The 20,764-nt window shown below is 43.2% G+C and overlaps 1 protein-coding gene across 3 annotated transcripts; it reads left to right on the forward strand.

The window, feature by feature from the left end:
* The first annotated feature begins 1,349 nt into the window (after positions 1 to 1,349).
* Positions 1,350 to 20,582, forward strand: LOC139581757 (mothers against decapentaplegic homolog 5). Of its 3 annotated transcripts, none has more exons than XM_071411860.1 (9): positions 1,350 to 1,511; positions 5,623 to 5,941; positions 6,098 to 6,295; positions 6,471 to 6,686; positions 8,090 to 8,368; positions 10,044 to 10,145; positions 14,743 to 14,964; positions 18,708 to 18,964; positions 19,272 to 20,582. In XM_071411860.1, exons 3-9 carry the CDS (start codon positions 6,109 to 6,111, stop codon positions 19,413 to 19,415), a joined length of 1,407 nt encoding a protein of 468 aa, XP_071267961.1. In that variant the 5' UTR covers positions 1,350 to 1,511; positions 5,623 to 5,941; positions 6,098 to 6,108; the 3' UTR covers positions 19,416 to 20,582. The 3 variants fall into 3 exon arrangements, with proteins under 3 accessions (XP_071267961.1, XP_071267960.1, XP_071267962.1); XM_071411859.1 differs by having other exon boundaries at positions 5,623 to 5,714; XM_071411861.1 differs by having other exon boundaries at positions 5,623 to 5,714; positions 8,090 to 8,362.
* Positions 20,583 to 20,764: the final 182 nt, after the last annotated feature.

Raw genomic sequence — 20,764 nt, forward strand, 5'->3', positions numbered from 1 at the left:
CTGCATCTTGCCATCTTTATGTAATACATGTATCACTAGCCACTTTAAACTATGCCACTTTATGTTTACATACCCTACATTACTCATCTCATATGTATATACTGTACTCTATACATCTACTGCATCTTGCCTATGCCGTTCTGTACCATCACTCATTCATATATCTTTATGTACATATTCTTTATCCCTTTACACTTGTGTGTATAAGGTAGTAGTTGTGGAATTGTTAGGTTAGATTACTTGTTGGTTATTACTGCATTGTCGGAACTAGAAGCACAAGCATTTCGCTACACTCGCATTAACATCTGCTAACCATGTGTATGTGACAAATAACATTTGATTTGATTTGACTATGGCCTATTTATTGCCTTACCTCCCTTATCCTACCTCATTTTCAAACACTGTATATAGACTTTTTCTATTGTATTATTGACTGCATGTTTGTCTGTTCCATGTGTAACTCTGTTTGTCGCGCTGCTTTGCTTTATCTTGGCCAGGTCGCAGTTGTAAATGAGAACTTGTTCTCAACTAGCCTACCTGGTTAAATGAAGGTGAAATTAAAAAAATAACTGTGGGGGTGACATCGTCGATGCACTTTTTAATGAAAGTGTGGTAAACTCCTCAATGTTATCAGATGAAACCCAGAACATATTCCAGTCTGCTAGCGAAACAGTCCTATGGCTTAGCGTCCGCTTCATCGGACCACGATGTACGATTATGATGATTTTTATTTACAACATATTTCTTTACAAACCGCTCATGGGCAATTCCACGATAACAGAGTGATTCTGAGACTCAGATTTTTCACTTTAAAATGTCAAACAAAGAGAAATGATTGCAAAGTTAACCCAACCATACAACTCTATGAACAAGGACTGCTTTTAATAATTTCCACAGAAACTTATACAAAAACACATTTTATTTGTATTTTTTTTAATTTTATATATATTTTATTTTATACACTTTCAGATTGTCCTTTATAATGAAAAGCGCTTTACAAATGTAGTAAAGTATTAATATTTACTTGAAGAACAGTGCGGAAACAGAGTTTGGGAACAGAATTATGGCACAAACAGTACAAACTCATTCTGTTCCCATGCATCTGCGCGATTCTTCAAGTAAATGTTTTAGTAAAATGTTCTATGGAAATTGTATAAAGTAGTCCTTGTGCATAGAGTTGTAATGGTTGCAATTATTGTTTTTTGTTTGACATACATTTTTAAGTGAGAAATCTGAGTCTCAGCATCACTCTTTTAACGTGGAATAGCTCTCATTTGAAGAAGACTGTGACAAAGTGTAAAAAGATGAAGAACAGAGTAAAATCGCTCATTTAGCGGAGGGATATGCGCTCCGCCTCCCAGTCTTGACGCCAGGACAGAGGAGTCGGGAGAGTGGGGGAAACAGGCATTGGTGGAAAAAAGTCGAAAATTAAAAAACAGCTTATTGTCGGACTGCTTTAAATAGAGAAAAAAATAATAAGGAAGCGACCAGCCTGCCTCAATTATTCAAAGGTATGCGACGAAATTATAGTTTATCTACTAGATAAGCATGTTTCCATGGGAAGGCTACCAAATTACCAAGTTTTAATCAGTGAAGTTAGGCTTGGGTACTTTTCCAGAGGGGGTGTAGCTAGCCAGTTAGCTAGAGAAGTGATTGCAAAAGTTATCTCTGGAATGGTGGAGAGGGAAGAGGTAGCTAGCTAGTCTTGGGGTGGGATAAAAACGAGATTTGTGGTCAAAATAGGACGTGTTAACCTCAGCCATGTGAAACCACACAAATAACTTTGATTGTAACATCAATTCGGTTCAACAACGATAACCAACTGTCTAGCTAAGCTAGTTAATTAACTTGTAGCGTGTTGAGCAAGCTAACGTTAGCTTTAACGGTAGCTAACGTTACTTGGCTAGGCTTAGCTAACAAACATAGTTAGCTAAGTTCACTTTAGCGAAATTGGATGAGTTTATATATTTTCCACTCTTCATAGCCATAACTAATCACATAGCTACATACATAATTATAGGTATCTGACACAAGACATGGCTAGCTAACTGTGTATAAACATCAAGTGGGATTTTAGTTACCTATACTTTCGAGCTAGCTAGTCATTCCATGTGATTGTGTACCTTGGAAGTTAACGTTAGCTACTTTGTCACATTGTTCAGTGTAACTAGTTACGTTTACGAAGTTGTTTCTATGGGAATCGGGACATGTCTTTTGTCCTCGTTTCAAGCTTCAGTGGTATAATGGTTGTGATTATGGGTCAAGTAGTTTTTGATTTATCATCCTGCAGTAAAGATGTCAGTGTGGGTTTCTGGTGTCAAATGATCATCCTTTGTGGCAATTAGGCAATATCCTCTTGAGTATCACCTTGGGTGGGGAGACATCTCATGTTTAGTTACCTGAATCATCCTTTGTCTTTTCACTTTCACCGTGTAGCCAGAGCATGCCATGTCAGAATTGTCTCAACGTGATTTATATTTTCTCTACGTTGAATGTTGCGATACTTTTCGCTAAACTTCATCTCAACAACATTCTGTTTTTCTGCCCAATGTTTACTGAATTGAGGCACTCTCAAAACCTGGTACCCATGGTGACTGCTATGGTCTCTCCAGCCAGACACTGTTTGTGTTGCTTCCTGACCCTGCTACAGGACAGCCAGGCAGGAAAATACTGAGGTGTGATCAGTTGCTGGACTCTGGGGATCTGTGCACGTTTCCTGTCATTAAAGTTATTGTATTGCTGTCATCGCTCACATGGCATTACAGCCTCACAGAAACCCGCATATTATTTGGTCATGCTTGCTTACCCACCTAGCTTATAGCCCAGTTATCCATATCTTTGTGGTTGAAACAGGCCTACGTGCATCTTTAGAGTCAGTAAATGGCCTACCTAGCCTCTGCTACATTTTTGTTCTCCTTGTATGCCCTGTCATCTCACTTAATCATGACGAATGCAAAGCTAATTTTTTTTTCCTTTGGTGACTGAAGTGTAGGGTATATTGTATTGCCTATAGAGCTCCATTAGTGCTTTTTCCCTATTGTACCAATGAAGCGGTAAACTGCCTGGTGCTGTTGGACAGCTGTGTGCCGTAAGGGAGGGATATGATGGGAAAGGATGGGAGAGGAAGCAGCTTTCAGTGACCTCACATCCTCTGCTAGGGCTGTTTTCAACAGCTGTGCGGCCATGCCTGTGTTCTTTCTGCCTCTGTTCACCCAGAGGTCTGTCTGCCTGCCTGTCCACCCAGATATGTCTGCCTGTCTATCAGCCGGTTTCCCCCTGCCTGTCCACCCAGAGATCTGTCTGCCTGCCTACCCAGAGGTCTCTGTCCGTCAGGCTGTCTGTCTGTCTATCCCATCCATACATCGCCCAGATTGGGGCATTGTGAGGCTGTTGCTTACAGATGTCACTAGTGCTGTGAAGATAACTGTATCTCAAGCATACCATACTCTTTGATCTTTTAAAAACCTGCTGTATGTGAAATATTGTGTGCTATAGCGTGGTAGATAAATACATGTGATTCTAGATCAGGGGTTTCCAAACATTTTCACTCAAGGCCCCCGTGTGCTCCAAGTCTATTTCTATGGCAACAAGCACTGTTCATGACACAAACAGTTCACACCCCTCTTGTTGGTTGGGAGAATGTAGCAGGTTTAAAGCTTATTTCCTGCTATTCTACACATTTAGTCAAGGGGCGCAAAGAAAATGTTGCAGTTTTAAAGCACATATTCTTGTAATTCTATACATTTCGGCATATCTCATGTATATTCATGTGATATTTGAGTGACAAAAAAATTCCCGACAATCTATGGGTTAAATAAACTTAACATGGGCATTTGACAATTTTATAAAAAAGCTCTCAAGGTTTGCAATGACTAGCATGACAAAAGGAACTGATGATGCACTACCCAATTTTTGAAATGGCACCTTGTGCATTTTTACTATTACAACTTTCAAGAGTAAGTTTCAAGCCAGACTGAGTTCATTTAAAAATAAGGTGACGCGACCCACAGTTTGGGAACCACTGCTCTAGATGACATTGCTTTTATTTATTTTTATTTCACCTTTATTTAACCAGGTAGGCCGGTTGAGAACATGTTCTCATTTACAACTGCGACCTGGCCAAGATAAAGCAAAGCAGTGAGACAAACAACACAGAGTTACACATGGAATAAACAAACAGGAATAAATATACAGTCAATAACACAATAGAAAAGTCTATATACAGTGTGGGCAAATGAGGTAAGGCAATAAATAGGCTGTAGTGGCGAAGTAATTACAATTTAGCAATTTAACACTGGAGTGATAGATGTGCAGAAGATGAATGTGCAAGTAGAGATACTGGGGTGCAAAGGAGGAAAAAATATATATATTACAATATGGGGATGAGGTAGTTGGATGGGCTATGTGCAGTGATCTGTGAGCTGCTCTGACAGCTGATGCTTAAAGTTAGAGAGGGAGATATAAGGCTTCAGTGATTTTTGCAGTTCGTTCCAGTTATTGGCAGCAGAGAACTGGAAGGAAAGGCGGCCAAAGGAGGAATAGGCTTTGGGGATGACCAGTGAAATATACCTGCTGGAGCGCGTGCTACGGGTGGGTGCTGCAATGGTGACCAGTGGAGCTGAGATAAAGCGGAGCTTTACCTAGCAAAGACTTATAGATGACCTGGAGCCAGTGGGTTTGGTGCCGAATATGACGCGAGGGCCAGCCTATGAGAGCTTACACGTCGTAGTGGTGGGTAGTATATGGGGCTTTGGTGACAAAACGGATGGCACTGTGATAGACTGCATCCAATTTGCTGAGTAGAGTGTGGGCGATGTCATTTACAAAGTAGCCTCAAGTCAAGGATCGGTAGGATAGTCAGTTTTACGAGGGTATGTTTGGCAGCATGAGTGAAGGAGGCTTTATTGCGAAATAGGAAGCCGACTCTACATTTAATTTTCGATTTGAGATGCTAAATGTGAGTCGAATGAGAGTTTACAGTCTAACCAGACACCTAGCTAGTTGTCCATGCATTCGAAGTCAGAATGGTGATGCTAGACGGGTGGGCAGGTGCGGGCAGTGCTTGGTTTAAGAGCATGCATTTAGTTTTACTTGCATTTAAGAGCAGTTGGAGGTCACGGAAGGAGTGTTGTATGGCATTGAAGCTCGTCTGGAGGTTTGTTAGCACAGTGTCCAAAGAAGGGCCAGAAGTATACAGAATGGTGTCGTCTGCGTAGAGGTGGATCAGAGAATCACCAGCAGCAAGAGCGACATCATTGATGTGTACAGAGAAGTGTCGGCCTGAGAATTGAACCCTGTGGCACCTCCATAGAGACTGCCAGAGGTCCGGACAACAGGCCCTCCGATTTGACACACTTAACTCTATCAGAGAAGTAGTTGGTGAACCAGGCAAGGCAGTCATTTTGAGAAACCAAGGCGGTTGAGTCTGCCAATAAGAATGCGGTGATTGACAGAGTCGAAAGCCTTGGCCAGGTCGATGTTAATACACTTTGTGTTTTGTTTCCTTGCCACGATACTAAGGCGTATGGTGATATTGTTATCGTCCCAGTCCTAGATGTCACCTAACCTAAAGATTCTGTTTTGCAATATATTTCTAACAGCTTCTAATCTTTTCTCCTCCAGGTTCCACACTAGACCTTAACCCAGGCGCTGGCCACCACATCATATGGACTAAACCAGAGACTCAGAACGAGAGGGAGAAGAGGAGAGAATAGGTCCTTTTTCCTATTTATATCTGCCTATTGACTAGCTACGTTTGTAAATCCTCTGGGCTGTTGTGTCCCAGAGAGGTGGGATTTCAGCTGGACTTGTTCCCCAAACTGCACTCCCCTCAGTGGGGTTGGTTGTGACCCAGTGCCAGGGTACATCCCACCTCACGGCAGGCTTTCCTTTCCTGAGCAGCTGTGTCCTGCCTGCGTCCTGCCTCTATTTCCTGTCCTTGGTGTGCAAGGCTAAGCCTCCTCTCTCCACCCCCCCCACCACACACACACACACACATTCTCCCTCCCTGTTGACTGTGATCCAAGAAGAGGACTCGTCAATCACCTAACTTTCTGGTAAATTTCTCTCTCCCTCCCTCCACTCCTTCTCACCACAGACAGCAGCACCATGACCTCTATGTCCAGCCTCTTCTCCTTCACCAGTCCAGCTGTGAAGCGTCTGCTGGGGTGGAAGCAGGGGGACGAGGAGGAGAAATGGGCTGAGAAGGCTGTTGACGCCCTGGTCAAGAAACTGAAGAAGAAGAAGGGAGCCATGGAGGACCTGGAGAAAGCCCTCAGCAGCCCAGGACAGCCCAGTGAGTGTCCCTGCCTGTAGTGTACTGTGTGCAGCATCATACTTGGTCCAGGTGTGAGAGAGACACTGTCTCTTTGGATCAGAGAGTCTGCTAGATTACTTTATAGCAGCATCATACTTGGTCCAGATATTTTCGAACCTTCCCTAACCCGTCTCTCTATCTCCTGCCCTGCCAGGTAAGTGTGTGACCATCCCTCGGTCTCTGGACGGTCGTCTCCAGGTGTCCCACAGGAAGGGTCTCCCCCACGTTATCTACTGCAGAGTGTGGAGGTGGCCTGACCTACAGTCTCACCATGAGCTCAAACCTCTGGAGGTGTGTGAATACCCCTTTGGCTCCAAGCAGAAGGAGGTCTGCATTAACCCCTACCACTACAAGAGAGTAGAGAGCCCAGGTACGTAACCACTAACTAGCTTGTAGCTAGTGCATACTGGCATCTAAATCGTGTTTGTTCCTACTATAGTATTGATCCAATGCATTGAAAGACCTAGCCTATACGTGATGGGTTTTGTGGCTGTTGCGCACGTCCTTCTGCAGGGACTGAACATGACACAGTAAGGAGAATCTCACTTAAGTTACCGTTTAACCACTTGAAGGAGAATACTGCATCCTGACCATTTAACCAATTGAAGGAGAGTACTGCATCATGACTATTTAACCAATTGAAGGAGAGTACTGCATCATGACTAATTAACCAATTGAAGGAGAGTACTGCATCATGACTAATTAACCAATTGAAGGAGAGTACTGCATCATGACTAATTAACCAATTGAAGGAGAGTACTGCATCATGACTATTTAACCAATTGAAGGAGAGTACTGCATCATGACTATTTAACCAATTGAAGGAGAGTACTGCATCATGACCATTTAACCAATTGAAGGAGAGTACTGCATCCTGACCATTTAACCAATTGAAGGAGAGTACTGCATCCTGACCATTTAACCAATTGAAGGAGAGTACTGCATCCTGACCATTTAACCAATTGAAGGAGAGTACTGCATCATGACTAATTAACCAATTGAAGGAGAGTACTGCATAATGACTATTTAACCAATTGAAGGAGAGTACTGCATCCTGACTATTTAACCAATTGAAGGAGAGTACTGCATCATGACTATTTAACCAATTGAAGGAGAGTACTGCATCATGACTAATTAACCAATTGAAGGAGAGTACTGCATCATGACTAATTAACCAATTGAAGGAGAGTACTGCATCCTGACCATTTAACCAATTGAAGGAGAGTACTGCATCCTGACCATTTAACCAATTGAAGGAGAGTACTGCATCCTGACCATTTAACCAATTGAAGGAGAGTACTGCATCCTTGACTATTTATACTATTTTGATTTCCAAGAAATATGTCTCAAGGTGATATCCTCAAAACAATATGGGGGCTATCTGGCTGCTACCCTAGAGATGGATGTGTTGTCTCGTCCGAGTGACGTGATATCTGCCCTTGAATTGGTAAAAACAAAGCTGTTGGTCACATGTCGGCGCAGAGCAGTTACAGATGACCTGATCAGTAGGATCTGCATCATATTGGCATGTTTTTAGAATGAAATGGAAAAAAACAACTGGTATTGACATGTAAATATTGTGCAGTTGGACATGCACCACATGCACCACAGCCACCAATGACAACAGGTCATGAGAAGAGTCCATTATTAGTGTGTAGTGCCTATGTTTTCAATGGTTTCAAATGAAATACTACAGTGTCCCAAGGTTCCTTTTTTTTGTTGTTGAGTGCTTCAAATCAATATGTATATTTATTTAAATCTCTTCTCCACCAGTGCTGCCTCCGGTGTTGGTGCCTCGCCACAGTGAGTTCAACCCCCAACACAGCCTCCTGGTCCAGTTCAGGAACATGACTCACAACGAGCCCCACATGCCTGTGAACGCCACCTTCCCAGAGTCCTTCCAGCAGCACAGTGGGGGCAGCGTCACCTCCTTCCCGATCTCCCCCAACTCCCCTTACCCTCCCTCCCCAGCCTCCAGCGGAGGGGTGGGCACCTACCCCAACTCTCCTGCCAGCTCTGGACCCTCCAGCCCTTTCCAGCTTCCAGGTAGATGTCAGTATACACTCCTATCCTTTATCATGCACTTATGTGTTTATTGATAGCTGCTATTACAATATAATAGGCTAACAGCATATGTCATGTATTCACACTGGGTTTTCACACTTGTACACATCACCTGGTCTCACACTGCCTTTGGCCTCTGTGAAAATGTAAAAGGGAAGTAATATTGCCATTTAAAATAAGTATTCTTTTTTCTTTAATGAAAAATGGGATTAGAAATCTGTGGAGAACAATTTGGTTTGATTTTCTAACAATTTCTGATGATACAAACCAGGGTCTTCTGCCAGCCAGGGGGACAGTCAAAAATGGCGACTAAAGTGTATACCAAAGGTCTGCATCAGGGTGACTGGTGAGCGTCAGTCAGTGCGCCCATCGCTGGACACAGCATAGGTCTGACCTCCAGCTCCTGTTCTGGTGAATATATCCCCAGCCAGTGAGGTTTGCTGCTGCACTTATCCACAACAGATTGATGGGCTGTTGTAGTCAGGCAGGCAGAATGGCAGTGCAGAAAAGAGGCTGGAGCCTTTGTCTTTTAATTGTTTTTATTGAATTTGAATTGAATCACTGGAGGTGCTTTCACTTCTATGCAGTGGTGGAAAATGTACTTCATACTCCTACTTGAGTAAAAGTAAAGATACCTTAATAGAAAAGGACTCAAGTGAAAATCATCCAATAAAATACTACTTGAGTAAAAGTATTTGGGTTTTAAATATACTTAAGTATCAAAAGTAAAAGTACGGATAATTTAACATTCCTTATATTAAGCAAAGCAGACGGGACACTTTTCTTTTTTATTTATTTACAGATAACCAGGGTCACACTCAAACATAATTTAAAAACAAATAATTTGTGTTTAGTGAGTCTGCCAGATCAGAGGCAGTAGGGATGACCAGGGATGTTCTGTTTAGTGTGAGTTGGACCATTGTTTGTCCTGCTAAGCATTCAAAATGTAACGTACTTTTGGGTGTCAGGGAGAATGTAAAAAGTACATCATTTTCTTTAGAGATGTAGTGAAGTAAAAGTTAAATAGTAGTACAGATACCCCCCCAAAAAACAACTTAATTAGTATTTTTACTTAAGTACTGTACACCACTGCTTCTGTGGTGAATTGCCCCTGGGTATGAAACACTGCAGTGCTAGTGCTATCACTTCTATGTGGTGTAACAGGATGAAAAGCAGTGTTGATTGAGTTGTCACGTTGGGAAGCCGTGTTATTTTTCAGAAATACGAATACATCTCCAGAGAAATCTGGCCACCCTCTAAGCAACGTGGTAACCTGTAAATGTTTGGTCTGTAGGAAGACTAGCCTTCTCATTAAAAAAACACATTACCAATTGTCCCCACACCCACTCCCCACTTTCTCAATTTCTGTCCTCCATAAGTGGTTGTGTAATACAAAACAAATGGGACTGTCCATAGAGCCATACATTAGTGTTCCATGTGACGGATGTGTGAAACCCTACACCTGTTTCCGGGTAGAGAAAGATCCTGTGGTGGTGGATGGGTTTTTAACTCCTCTTGGGAGTTGTCGGAGTGTGTGTGACTGTGGGCATGCATGCGTTAGACTCTTCTTGTGTGTCCGTCCGCTGTAAGTGTGTGGACAGCCATTTGTCATCCGCAGCAGCTGGTCTCCTAACTATCCGTCCATTGTGGTCTTCCCTTCCAGCTGATACCCCACCCCCGGCTTACATGCCCCCCGATGAGCAGATGGGACAGGAGGGGTCCATGGAGACCAGCAGCATCGGCCCCAGGAACATGCCTAGTGGGGGTGAGGAGTCGGACTTTACACTTTATTTAACAGGGATGACTTTATTTATTTTTTCTGATCACAGGAATTCCTGCTTTCAGACATTATCCGTCATTCATTGGAACTGATTTAGCCTAATTGGCTGCGTCGTCCTGATCACATAGCAGTCAATACAAATTGAAATCGTAACGTTATGACTAACTACTGTTCCCTGAAGGAGGGAAACGAGGTACGTTACTCTGGTGAGTCACACTCTTGTGACGTCTGAAGGATCTACAATCACTCATGACAAGGCCAATGAAATCCGCGCCTCGCTGGAAGCCCGCCTTAATCCTGGCTCGGATTAATTCTTTCAATTTAATACCGTTCTTCCCCGAGCCCAGAAATGGGTCTGAAAATGGCCAAACAAGTGTTGTATCTTGTTTCCCTCCTTCAGGGAACAGTAGTTAAGTCATAACGTTTTGTTCCCTTTCAGTCAGTGTACTTCGCTACAACATACCTTGGAGAAATATATTCACTCCCCAAGCCGACCCCAACGGATACTAAATGAAACGGCCCATGGCAAACCATCCATACCTGACCCAACAAGATGTGGCAGTCTGGTTATTGAGCACACGGAGCGCTGCTTAGTGACCTTTCCCCTTTCCCAGCCGTAAGCACAATGGACTACACTGAGGGCAGTGATACTCAGGCGATAACCTTGAGGACGTGTGTGGTGATGCCCAACTCATCTCCTATAGTCAACTCTTTAAACAACTGCCCAAGACGCTGCCAGACTTCTGGTGGAGTGGGCACATACACCGCTAGGTAACCTTTAACCTTTGCTGCTGTATGCCAGGGAGATAGCCTCCAAAATCCAGTGGGAGAAACGCTGCTTAGGGAGTGCCCTGCTGCCAGCTGGATTAGCATAACAGACACACAGCTGGTCACATAACTGTTTATCCTGGGTCCGTTGAATGTATGTGCATAAAGCTCGCACCGGACACAGGACATGCAACCTCTGTTATTCTTCAGAAGGAGAAGGAGAAGGAGGGTGTGGAAAATAGCTCAAAGCTAAGGACCTGTAGGACATAGCCATGACTTTTGGGGCGAAGGCTGCATTTGGACACCTTAGTCTCCCGGGGCAAACTAAGTACAGGAAGGGTGTACGGATAGCATGTGGAGGTCCCCAACTCGATTATCTGTGGCATGCTAGCTGTTATGCATGCTAGCTGACGTTAGCCATGATAAGGATTCTAAGCTAGGTTAGCTATCCTCTGACTGCAGCACGGCTCGTTTAGAATAACCAAGTGATTAAAAAAAAACAAGTGGGCTACCCTAGCAATTTCACCATTAGGAAGCCGGAATAGCTAGCAGTAACTAGCTCGCCTCAGAAAGTTGGCTAAACTGGCTAGCACGCTATGCAGCGCTTGTTAGCTAGCTTGGTCTCAAGTCTACGTAGGACCGGATCACAGAGGTTGGACCCAGACCCTTCTGGGAAGAGGCAAGCGGTGCTTAACCAAGGCAGACACAGGTGGTGGGGGGATACTCACAGAACCTGGTTGCCCTCTCTCTGAGTAGCCTCTCATAACCGATGACAGAGCTCACAGGAGCTGCGACCAGACCAACAACCCAAACCATCGCCGCATCCTTCAACTTAGACTCAGCTGAGGTACGGGCACCCAGGAGAGGAAGTGACTACACGGTTGTCAAGAGAACCTGCGTTGCGGACTAGTAAGGGAAACAGTGCCAGCTGTGCCCTAGTCTCGCGCACAAACTGATTGGCGCGAGGGCAGCCTGAGCATATGCCGAGACATGCAGTGCCTTCAAAGTATTCAGACCACATTTTTTTAACGTTACAGCCTTATTCTAAAATGTATTAAATCGTACCCCCCCCTCCCCAATCAATCTACACACTAGCCCATAATTACAAAGCAAAAACTGTTTAGCTTTTTTTTGCTATTTTATACAAATAAACTGAGATCACAGGTATTCAGACCCTTTACTCAGTACTTTGTTGAAGCACCTTTTGGCAGCGATCACAGCATCGAGTCTTCTTGGGTATGACGCTACAAGCTTGGCACCTGTATTTGGGGGGTTTCTCTGCAGATCATCTCAAGCTCTGTCAGGTTGGATGGGGAGCGTTGCTGCACAGCTATTTTCAGGTCTCTCCAGAGATGTTCGATCGGGTTCAAGTCCAGGCTCTGGCTGAGCCACTCAAGGACATTCAGAGACTTATCCCAAAGCCACTCCTACATTGTCTTGGCTGTGTGCTTAGGGTCGTTGTCCTGTTGGAAGGTGACCCTTCGCTCCAGTCTAAAAACCTGCTCCAGACCGCTCAGGAGTTCATCAAGGATCTCGCTGTACCTTTCTCTGTTCATCTTTGCCTCGATTCTGACTAGTCTCACTGTCGTTGAAAAAATATCCCCACAGCATGATGATGCTGCCACCACCGTGCTTCGGCGTCGGGATGGTGCCAGGGTTCCTCCAGACGTGACGATTGGCTTTCAGGCCAAAGAGTTCAATCTTGGATTCGTCAGACCAGAGAATCTTGTTTCTCAGGCTCTAAGAGTCCTTTAGTTGCCTTTTGGCGAACCCAAGCGGGCTGTCTTTTCCTGAGGAGTGGCTTCCGCCTGGCCACTCTACCATAAAGGCCTGCTTATGCGGTGTGCCGCAGTAATGGTTGTCCTTCTGGAAGTTTCTTCCATTTCCATAGAGGAGCTCTGTCAGTGACCATCAGGTTCTTGGTCACCTCCCCCGATTGCTCTTCCTATAGCAGCCAGCTCTAGGAAGAGTCTTGGTGGTTCCAAACTTCCATTTAAGAATGGAGGCCACTGTGTTCTTGGGGATCTTCAATGCTCCATAAAAATAAAAAAAAATTGTGCCCTTCCCCAGATCTGTGCCTTGACACAATCCTGTCTGACTCTACAGACAATTCCTTCGACCTCATGGCTTGGTTTTTGCTCTGACATGCACTATCAACTTATATAGACAGGTGTGTGCCTTTCCAAAGCATGTCCAATCAATTTAATTTACCACAGGTGGACTCCAATGGAAACAGGATGCACCTGAGCTCAATTTCAAGTCTCTCATAGCAAAGGGTCTGAATACTTATATAAATAAGTTATTTCTGTTTTCGCTTTGTCATTATGGGGTATTGTATGTAGATTGCTGAGGATATGTAACAAAATGTGGGAAAAGTCAAGGGGTCTCAACTTTCTGAAGGCACTGTACAAAATAACAAATGCGAGTCTTTTAATTCATAGGGCGTGTTAGTGTAACCCCTTGATTCTTGACTGTCGCTACTTTGCAGGACTGACATTCAAACATTCAAAAGGAACTTTATACAGATAGCGTTTCACCCCGTATTATCGGCATATTCAACAGCGTTTAATTAATATTTGACCAATCTTGATCACAAGATATCAATGTTTTGTGATTGTTGGTGTCGTAAAAATGGTAGCTAACAGGTTAGCAATTAGCATGTTTGACATTTCAGTGGAAATACTACGACTATGAACTTTTTGATGAACGTTTTAGCAAAAAAAAAATACATCCTGTATTATCGGCAGTTATTGGCCACCGTACTATTTTAAATTACAAGATATAGCCGTTTGATTTTGTTCAAAATTAGAGACTTCAACCTCGTATCAAAGAAAGAGCTCAACTTTCTATGTACCATCTTTGCCATAATCATAAATGAAAGGGAACTCAAATATGGGTGTCCTGACTCTCTGAGGTCATTAAAGATCCCATGGCACTTATCGTAAGAGTAGGGGTGTTAACCCCGGTGTCCTGGCTAAATTCCCAATCTGGCCCTCAACCATCACGGTCACCTAATTAATCCCCAGTTTACAATTGGCTCATTCATCCCCCTCCTCTCCCCTGTAACTATTCCCCAGGTCGTTGCTGCAAATGAGAACGTGTTCTCAGTCAACTTACCTGGTAAAATAACGGTAAAATAAAATAAAAAATAAATAAAAATATGGCGGCAACGGTGAACTTGACACAAGACCAGTACCAGTTCATACCAGGAGAGGGCATAAGAGCAATGCATATGAGCCTTGAATAGAGAGGTAACATCTTCTAATTCCTTCCCTTTTAGAATGAGAATATAATATTTTGATGAACTTAATATAAATACTCTACATGCAGGTGAAAATTGTTCCTGCTACATTAGGCTTTGTCGTTTATACGTAAGACTGTCTCGTTTTCCAGTGTGTTTTTAAATGGCGTGACTCGTTCGTGTTCACACCGAGCGGAATAATTTAAGTAATGAATACGAGCCTCACGCTTATCACCTGTGGAAGGCTGGGCTCCCAGCGAGGTGTGGATTTCATTGGCCTTGTCAGGCGTAATTGTCGTGAGAGTAGGAACCATGAGCACAACAAATGCACCACATCGTTCATGAATTGATCAAATTAAATTGTACATTTTCAAGATTAAGCATCCCTTTTCCTTTACAACACAGAAGGACCCCTGTAGATGTGGAGTTTGAGGAACTGAGCCACTGGTGCAGTATTGTGTACTATGAATTGAACCTCCTCTCCACCTTCTCCCTGTAGATGTGGAGTATGAGAAACCTAGCCACTGGTGCCGTTTTGTGTTGAATAACCTCTGCTCCACCTTGTCCCTGTAGATGTGCAGCCAGTGGAGTATGAGGAACCGAGCCACTGGTGCAGTATTGTGTACTATGAGTTGAACAACAGAGTGGGTGAGGCCTACCATGCCTCTTCTACCAGCGTTCTGGTGGACGGCTTCACCGACCCCTCCAACAACAAGAACCGCTTCTGCCTGGGGTTGCTCTCCAACGTCAACCGCAACTCGACCATAGAGAACACGCGCCGCCACATCGGCAAAGGTGAGCAGGGCAACACATTGAGATGAATAGATTAGTTGAAAGTGGATATGAGGTTCAGAGAAAGTGTGGGGAAGGAATGGTGAAAAACATGCATGATGTTCTGTTGAATCATGCCGTTCTTAATTTATGGATGTTTAAGGTATTACTGTTGGAGCTAGAAACACTAGCATTTAGCTAGGTGTCATTACTCTACTGTTGGAGCGAGAAACACTAGCATTTAGCTAGGTGTCATTACTCTACTGTTGGAGCTAGAAACACTAGCATTTAGCTAGGTGTCATTACTCTACTGTTGGAGCTAGAAACACTAGCATTTAGCTAGGTGTCATTACTCTACTGTTGGAGCTAGAAACACTAGCATTTAGCTAGGTGTCATTACTCTACTGTTGGAGCTAGAAACACTAGCATTTAGCTAGGTGTCATTACTCTACTGTTGGAGCTAGAAACACTAGCATTTAGCTAGGTGTCATTACTCTACTGTTGGAGCTAGAAACACTAGCATTTAGCTAGGTGTCATTACTCTACTGTTGGAGCTAGAAACACTAGCATTTAGCTAGGTGTCATTACTCTACTGTTGGAGCTAGAAACACTAGCATTTAGCTAGGTGTCATTACTCTACTGTTGGAGCGAGAAACACTAGCATTTAGCTAGGTGTCATTACTCTACTGTTGGAGCTAGAAACACTAGCATTTAGCTAGGTGTCATTACTCTACTGTTGGAGCTAGAAACACTAGCATTTAGCTAGGTGTCATTACTCTACTGTTGGAGCTAGAAACACTAGCATTTAGCTAGGTGTCATTACTCTACTGTTGGAGCTAGAAACACTAGCATTTAGCTAGGTGTCATTACTCTACTGTTGGAGCGAGAAACACTAGCATTTAGCTAGGTGTCATTACTCTACTGTTGGAGCGAGAAACACTAGCATTTAGCTAGGTGTCATTACTCTACTGTTGGAGCGAGAAACACTAGCATTTAGCTAGGTGTCATTACTCTACTGTTGGAGCTAGAAACACTAGCATTTAGCTAGGTGTCATTACTCTACTGTTGGAGCGAGAAACACTAGCATTTAGCTAGGTGTCATTACTCTACTGTTGGAGCTAGAAACACTAGCATTTAGCTAGGTGTCATTACTCTACTGTTGGAGCTAGAAACACTAGCATTTAGCTAGGTATTACTGTTGGAGCTAGAAACACTAGCATTTAGCTAGGTGTCATTACTCTACTGTTGGAGTGAGAAACACTAGCATTTAGCTAGGTGTCATTACTCTACTGTTGGAGCTAGAAACACTAGCATTTAGCTAGGTGTCATTACTCTACTGTTGGAGCTAGAAACACTAGCATTTAGCTAGGTGTCATTACTCTACTGTTGGAGCTAGAAACACTAGCATTTAGCTAGGTGTCATTACTCTACTGTTGGAGCGAGAAACACTAGCATTTAGCTAGGTGTCATTACTCTACTGTTGGAGCTAGAAACACTAGCATTTAGCTAGGTGTCATTACTCTACTGTTGGAGCTAGAAACACTAGCATTTAGCTAGGTGTCATTACTCTACTGTTGGAGCTAGAAACACTAGCATTTAGCTAGGTGTCATTACTCTACTGTTGGAGCGAGAAACACTAGCATTTAGCTAGGTGTCATTACTCTACTGTTGGAGCTAGAAACACTAGCATTTAGCTAGGTGTCATTACTCTACTGTTGGAGCTAGAAACACTAGCATTTAGCTAGGTGTCATTACTCTACTGTTGGAGCTAGAAACACTAGCATTTAGCTAGGTGTCATTACTCTACTGTTGGAGCGTAGCATTTAGCTAGGTGTCATTACTCTACTGTTGGAGCTAGAAACACTAGCATTTAGCTAGGTGTCATTACTCTACTGTTGGAGCTAGAAACACTAGCATTTAGCTAGGTGTCATTACTCTACTGTTGGAGCTAGAAACACTAGCATTTAGCTAGGTGTCATTACTCTACTGTTGGAGCTAGAAACACTAGCATTTAGCTAGGTGTCATTACTCTACTGTTGGAGCTAGAAACACTAGCATTTAGCTAGGTGTCATTACTCTACTGTTGGAGCTAGAAACACTAGCATTTAGCTAGGTGTCATTACTCTACTGTTGGAGCTAGAAACACTAGCATTTAGCTAGGTGTCATTACTCTACTGTTGGAGCTAGAAACACTAGCATTTAGCTAGGTGTCATTACTCTACTGTTGGAGCTAGAAACACTAGCATTTAGCTAGGTGTCATTACTCTACTGTTGGAGCTAGAAACACTAGCATTTAGCTAGGTGTCATTACTCTACTGTTGGAGCTAGAAACACTAGCATTTAGCTAGGTGTCATTACTCTACTGTTGGAGCTAGAAACACTAGCATTTAGCTAGGTGTCATTACTCTACTGTTGGAGCTAGAAACACTAGCATTTAGCTAGGTGTCATTACTCTACTGTTGGAGCGAGAAACACTAGCATTTAGCTAGGTGTCATTACTCTACTGTTGGAGCTAGAAACACTAGCATTTAGCTAGGTGTCATTACTCTACTGTTGGAGCGAGAAACACTAGCATTTAGCTAGGTGTCATTACTCTACTGTTGGAGCTAGAAACACTAGCATTTAGCTAGGTGTCATTACTCTACTGTTGGAGCTAGAAACACTAGCATTTAGCTAGGTGTCATTACTCTACTGTTGGAGCTAGAAACACTAGCATTTAGCTAGGTGTCATTACTCTACTGTTGGAGCTAGAAACACTAGCATTTAGCTAGGTGTCATTACTCTACTGTTGGAGCTAGAAACACTAGCATTTAGCTAGGTGTCATTACTCTACTGTTGGAGCTAGAAACACTAGCATTTAGCTAGGTGTCATTACTCTACTGTTGGAGCTAGAAACACTAGCATTTAGCTAGGTGTCATTACTCTACTGTTGGAGCTAGAAACACTAGCATTTAGCTAGGTGTCATTACTCTACTGTTGGAGCTAGAAACACTAGCATTTAGCTAGGTGTCATTACTCTACTGTTGGAGCGAGAAACACTAGCATTTAGCTAGGTGTCATTACTCTACTGTTGGAGCGAGAAACACTAGCATTTAGCTAGGTGTCATTACTCTACTGTTGGAGCTAGAAACACTAGCATTTAGCTAGGTGTCATTACTCTACTGTTGGAGCTAGAAACACTAGCATTTAGCTAGGTGTCATTACTCTACTGTTGGAGCTAGAAACACTAGCATTTAGCTAGGTGTCATTACTCTACTGTTGGAGCGAGAAACACTAGCATTTAGCTAGGTGTCATTACTCTACTGTTGGAGCTAGAAACACTAGCATTTAGCTAGGTGTCATTACTCTACTGTTGTTTTGTACCCAGAACTCTGGGTCTATTTGTTTCTGTCTGCTCTTTTATGTTTAGATAAGAATTGTATACCTGTCTTATACCTATACACCATTCTTGTGTGTGCTCAATAAGAAATATTTGAACGGAGCTAGAAACACTAGCATTTAGCTAGGTATTACTGTAGGAGCTTGAAACACTAGTATTTAGCTTTTTTTACTTGTTCTCTCTGTCCCCCCAGTGGTCCACCTGTACTGTTGGAGGTGTATGCAGAGTGTCTGAGTGACACCAGTATCTTTGTTCAGGGTTGTGTAACTCGTTCTTTCTTTCCTCAGGGGTCCACCTGTACTATGTAGGAGGTGAGGTGTATGCAGAGTGTCTGAGTGACACCAGTATCTTTGTTCAGGGTTGTGTAACTCGTTCTTTCTTTCCTCAGGGGTCCACCTGTACTATGTAGGAGGTGAGGTGTATGCAGAGTGTCTGAGTGACACCAGTATCTTCGTTCAGAGTCGTAACTGTAACTACCACCATGGTTTCCACCCCACAACGGTGTGTAAGATCCCTAGTGGCTGCAGTCTGAAGATCTTTAACAACCAGGAATTTGCTCAGCTACTGGCCCAGTCTGTGAACCATGGCTTTGAGGCTGTCTACGAACTGACCAAGATGTGCACCATCCGCATGAGCTTTGTAAAGGTGATATACAATTACATTTTGATTTGAACGTTTAGTTTCAGTACTATGTACAATTCACTGCTTTTATCATCTTGACCATTGATTTAAAAAAAAAGTTTTTGTGGAAATGACAATTAACTTAACTTAATTTCATTGGGAGAGCAAATCTGCAGTGTTGAGAATAACATTAGGGCACATTGTAGCATACACATTGTGCAATGGAAAATGAGGATTTCTTATTGGACAATTTGCTGTTTCATTCCTTTTCTGTCCATTTACTTCCTTTCGTGAATATGACCCAGCTTTATCTCTTTCTCCCTCTCCACAGGGCTGGGGAGCTGAGTATCACCGACAAGATGTCACCAGTACCCCCTGTTGGATAGAAGTTCATCTTCACGGCCCTCTGCAGTGGCTGGATAAAGTGCTGACACAAATGGGCTCTCCTCTCAACCCCATCTCTTCAGTGTCCTAATGGTGGCCCCTGTCAGATCAGACTCTCAACCCCATCTCTTCAGTGTCCTAATGGTTACCCCCCCACCCCACAGACCAGACTCTCAATCCCATCTCTTCAGTGTCCTAATGGTGGCCCCCGCCAGATCAGACTCTCAACCCCCATCTCTTCAGTGTCCTAATGGTTACCCCCCCCACCCCACAGACCAGACTCTCAATCCCATCTCTTCAGTGTCCTAATGGTTACCCCCCCCCACCCCACAGACCAGACTCTCAACCCCATCTCTTCAGTGTCCTAATGGTTACCCCCCCAACCCACAGATCAGACTCTCAACCCCCATCTCTTCAGTGTCCTAATGGTTACCCCCCCCCACCCCACAGACCAGACTCTCAATCCCATCTCTTCAGTGTCCTAATGGTTACCCCCCCCCACCCCACAGACCAGACTCTCAATCCCATCTCTTCAGTGTCCTAATGGTTACCCCCCCACCCCACAGACCAGACTCTCAACCCCATCTCTTCAGTGTCCTAATGGTTACCCCCCCCACCCCACAGACCAGACTCTCAACCCCATCTCTTCAGTGTCCTAAAGGCGGCCCGCCAGGCTGGGAGATTCTTTCACATTTTTTTTTCCCAAACGTAACTTTATAATTGTTTTGCATTGTTTAATGAGCAAAAGCAGGTCTTCAAAGGCTGAACTGTTTCCACTATCTGACAGCAGAAGGGATTTTGAACCCAGAGCAGCAGAATTATGTTGAGAAAGAGCAGAAGATAGACGTGAAACCGACAGAAGAATATTCAGAGTAGCGGCACAAAATATTGGACAAACTACTGCTCTGAGTCATCACTACCAACCATGTGCTTCTTCTATTGAGAGTAGTAGGACTGGAAAGCATGTACCTTAAATGTTTCTGATTTTGCATAACAAATGTTTCAATGTTTGGTAATGATTTTCTTTCTGTATGTTTCAGTTAAAAGAAAATGATGTATCACTACTCTGCCTTTACCACAGTCAAACTACTTGTGATTTTACTCTGATAACTTTCCTTTCTTGCCATCTTAAGGTATAGATATCATTATGTTCACTATTAGACCCAGATCTCATAACAAAATGTTAACTTTTTATAGTTTCTATCGCTAGAAAAAAAACACTGATTTACTGCCTTAAATAAAGTATGTCTAACAAATATGATATGGTGGATTACTTTACTCAATGCTTTGAACAGGTGACAAGCTAGGAACATCACACTTCTCATCAGATAACTTTATTTTTGAAAGTTCTCAATGTCAACATATTAGTTCAAGTGATTCTATTAATGAACCATTTTGTGCCCTCTTTATTTAAAAAAAAAAAAAAAAACATGCATTGGT

This window comes from Salvelinus alpinus, chromosome 7 (genome assembly GCF_045679555.1).
Source record: "Salvelinus alpinus chromosome 7, SLU_Salpinus.1, whole genome shotgun sequence".
In the NCBI taxonomy this organism is placed as follows: domain Eukaryota; kingdom Metazoa; phylum Chordata; class Actinopteri; order Salmoniformes; family Salmonidae; genus Salvelinus; species Salvelinus alpinus.

What these genes read in the sequence shown, in the direction of transcription:
- LOC139581757 (XM_071411860.1), top strand. Translation starts at nt 6,109, where the DNA reads ATGACCTCTATGTCCAGCCTCTTCTCCTTCACCAGTCCAGCTGTGAAG. An exon ending in TTTCCAGCTTCCAGGTAGAT is followed by an intron (nt 8,369 to 10,043) that starts GTCAGTATACAC and finishes CTTCCCTTCCAG; the next exon opens with CTGATACCCCACCCCCGGCT. An exon ending in GCGCCGCCACATCGGCAAAG is followed by an intron (nt 14,965 to 18,707) that starts GTGAGCAGGGCA and finishes TTCTTTCCTCAG; the next exon opens with GGGTCCACCTGTACTATGTA.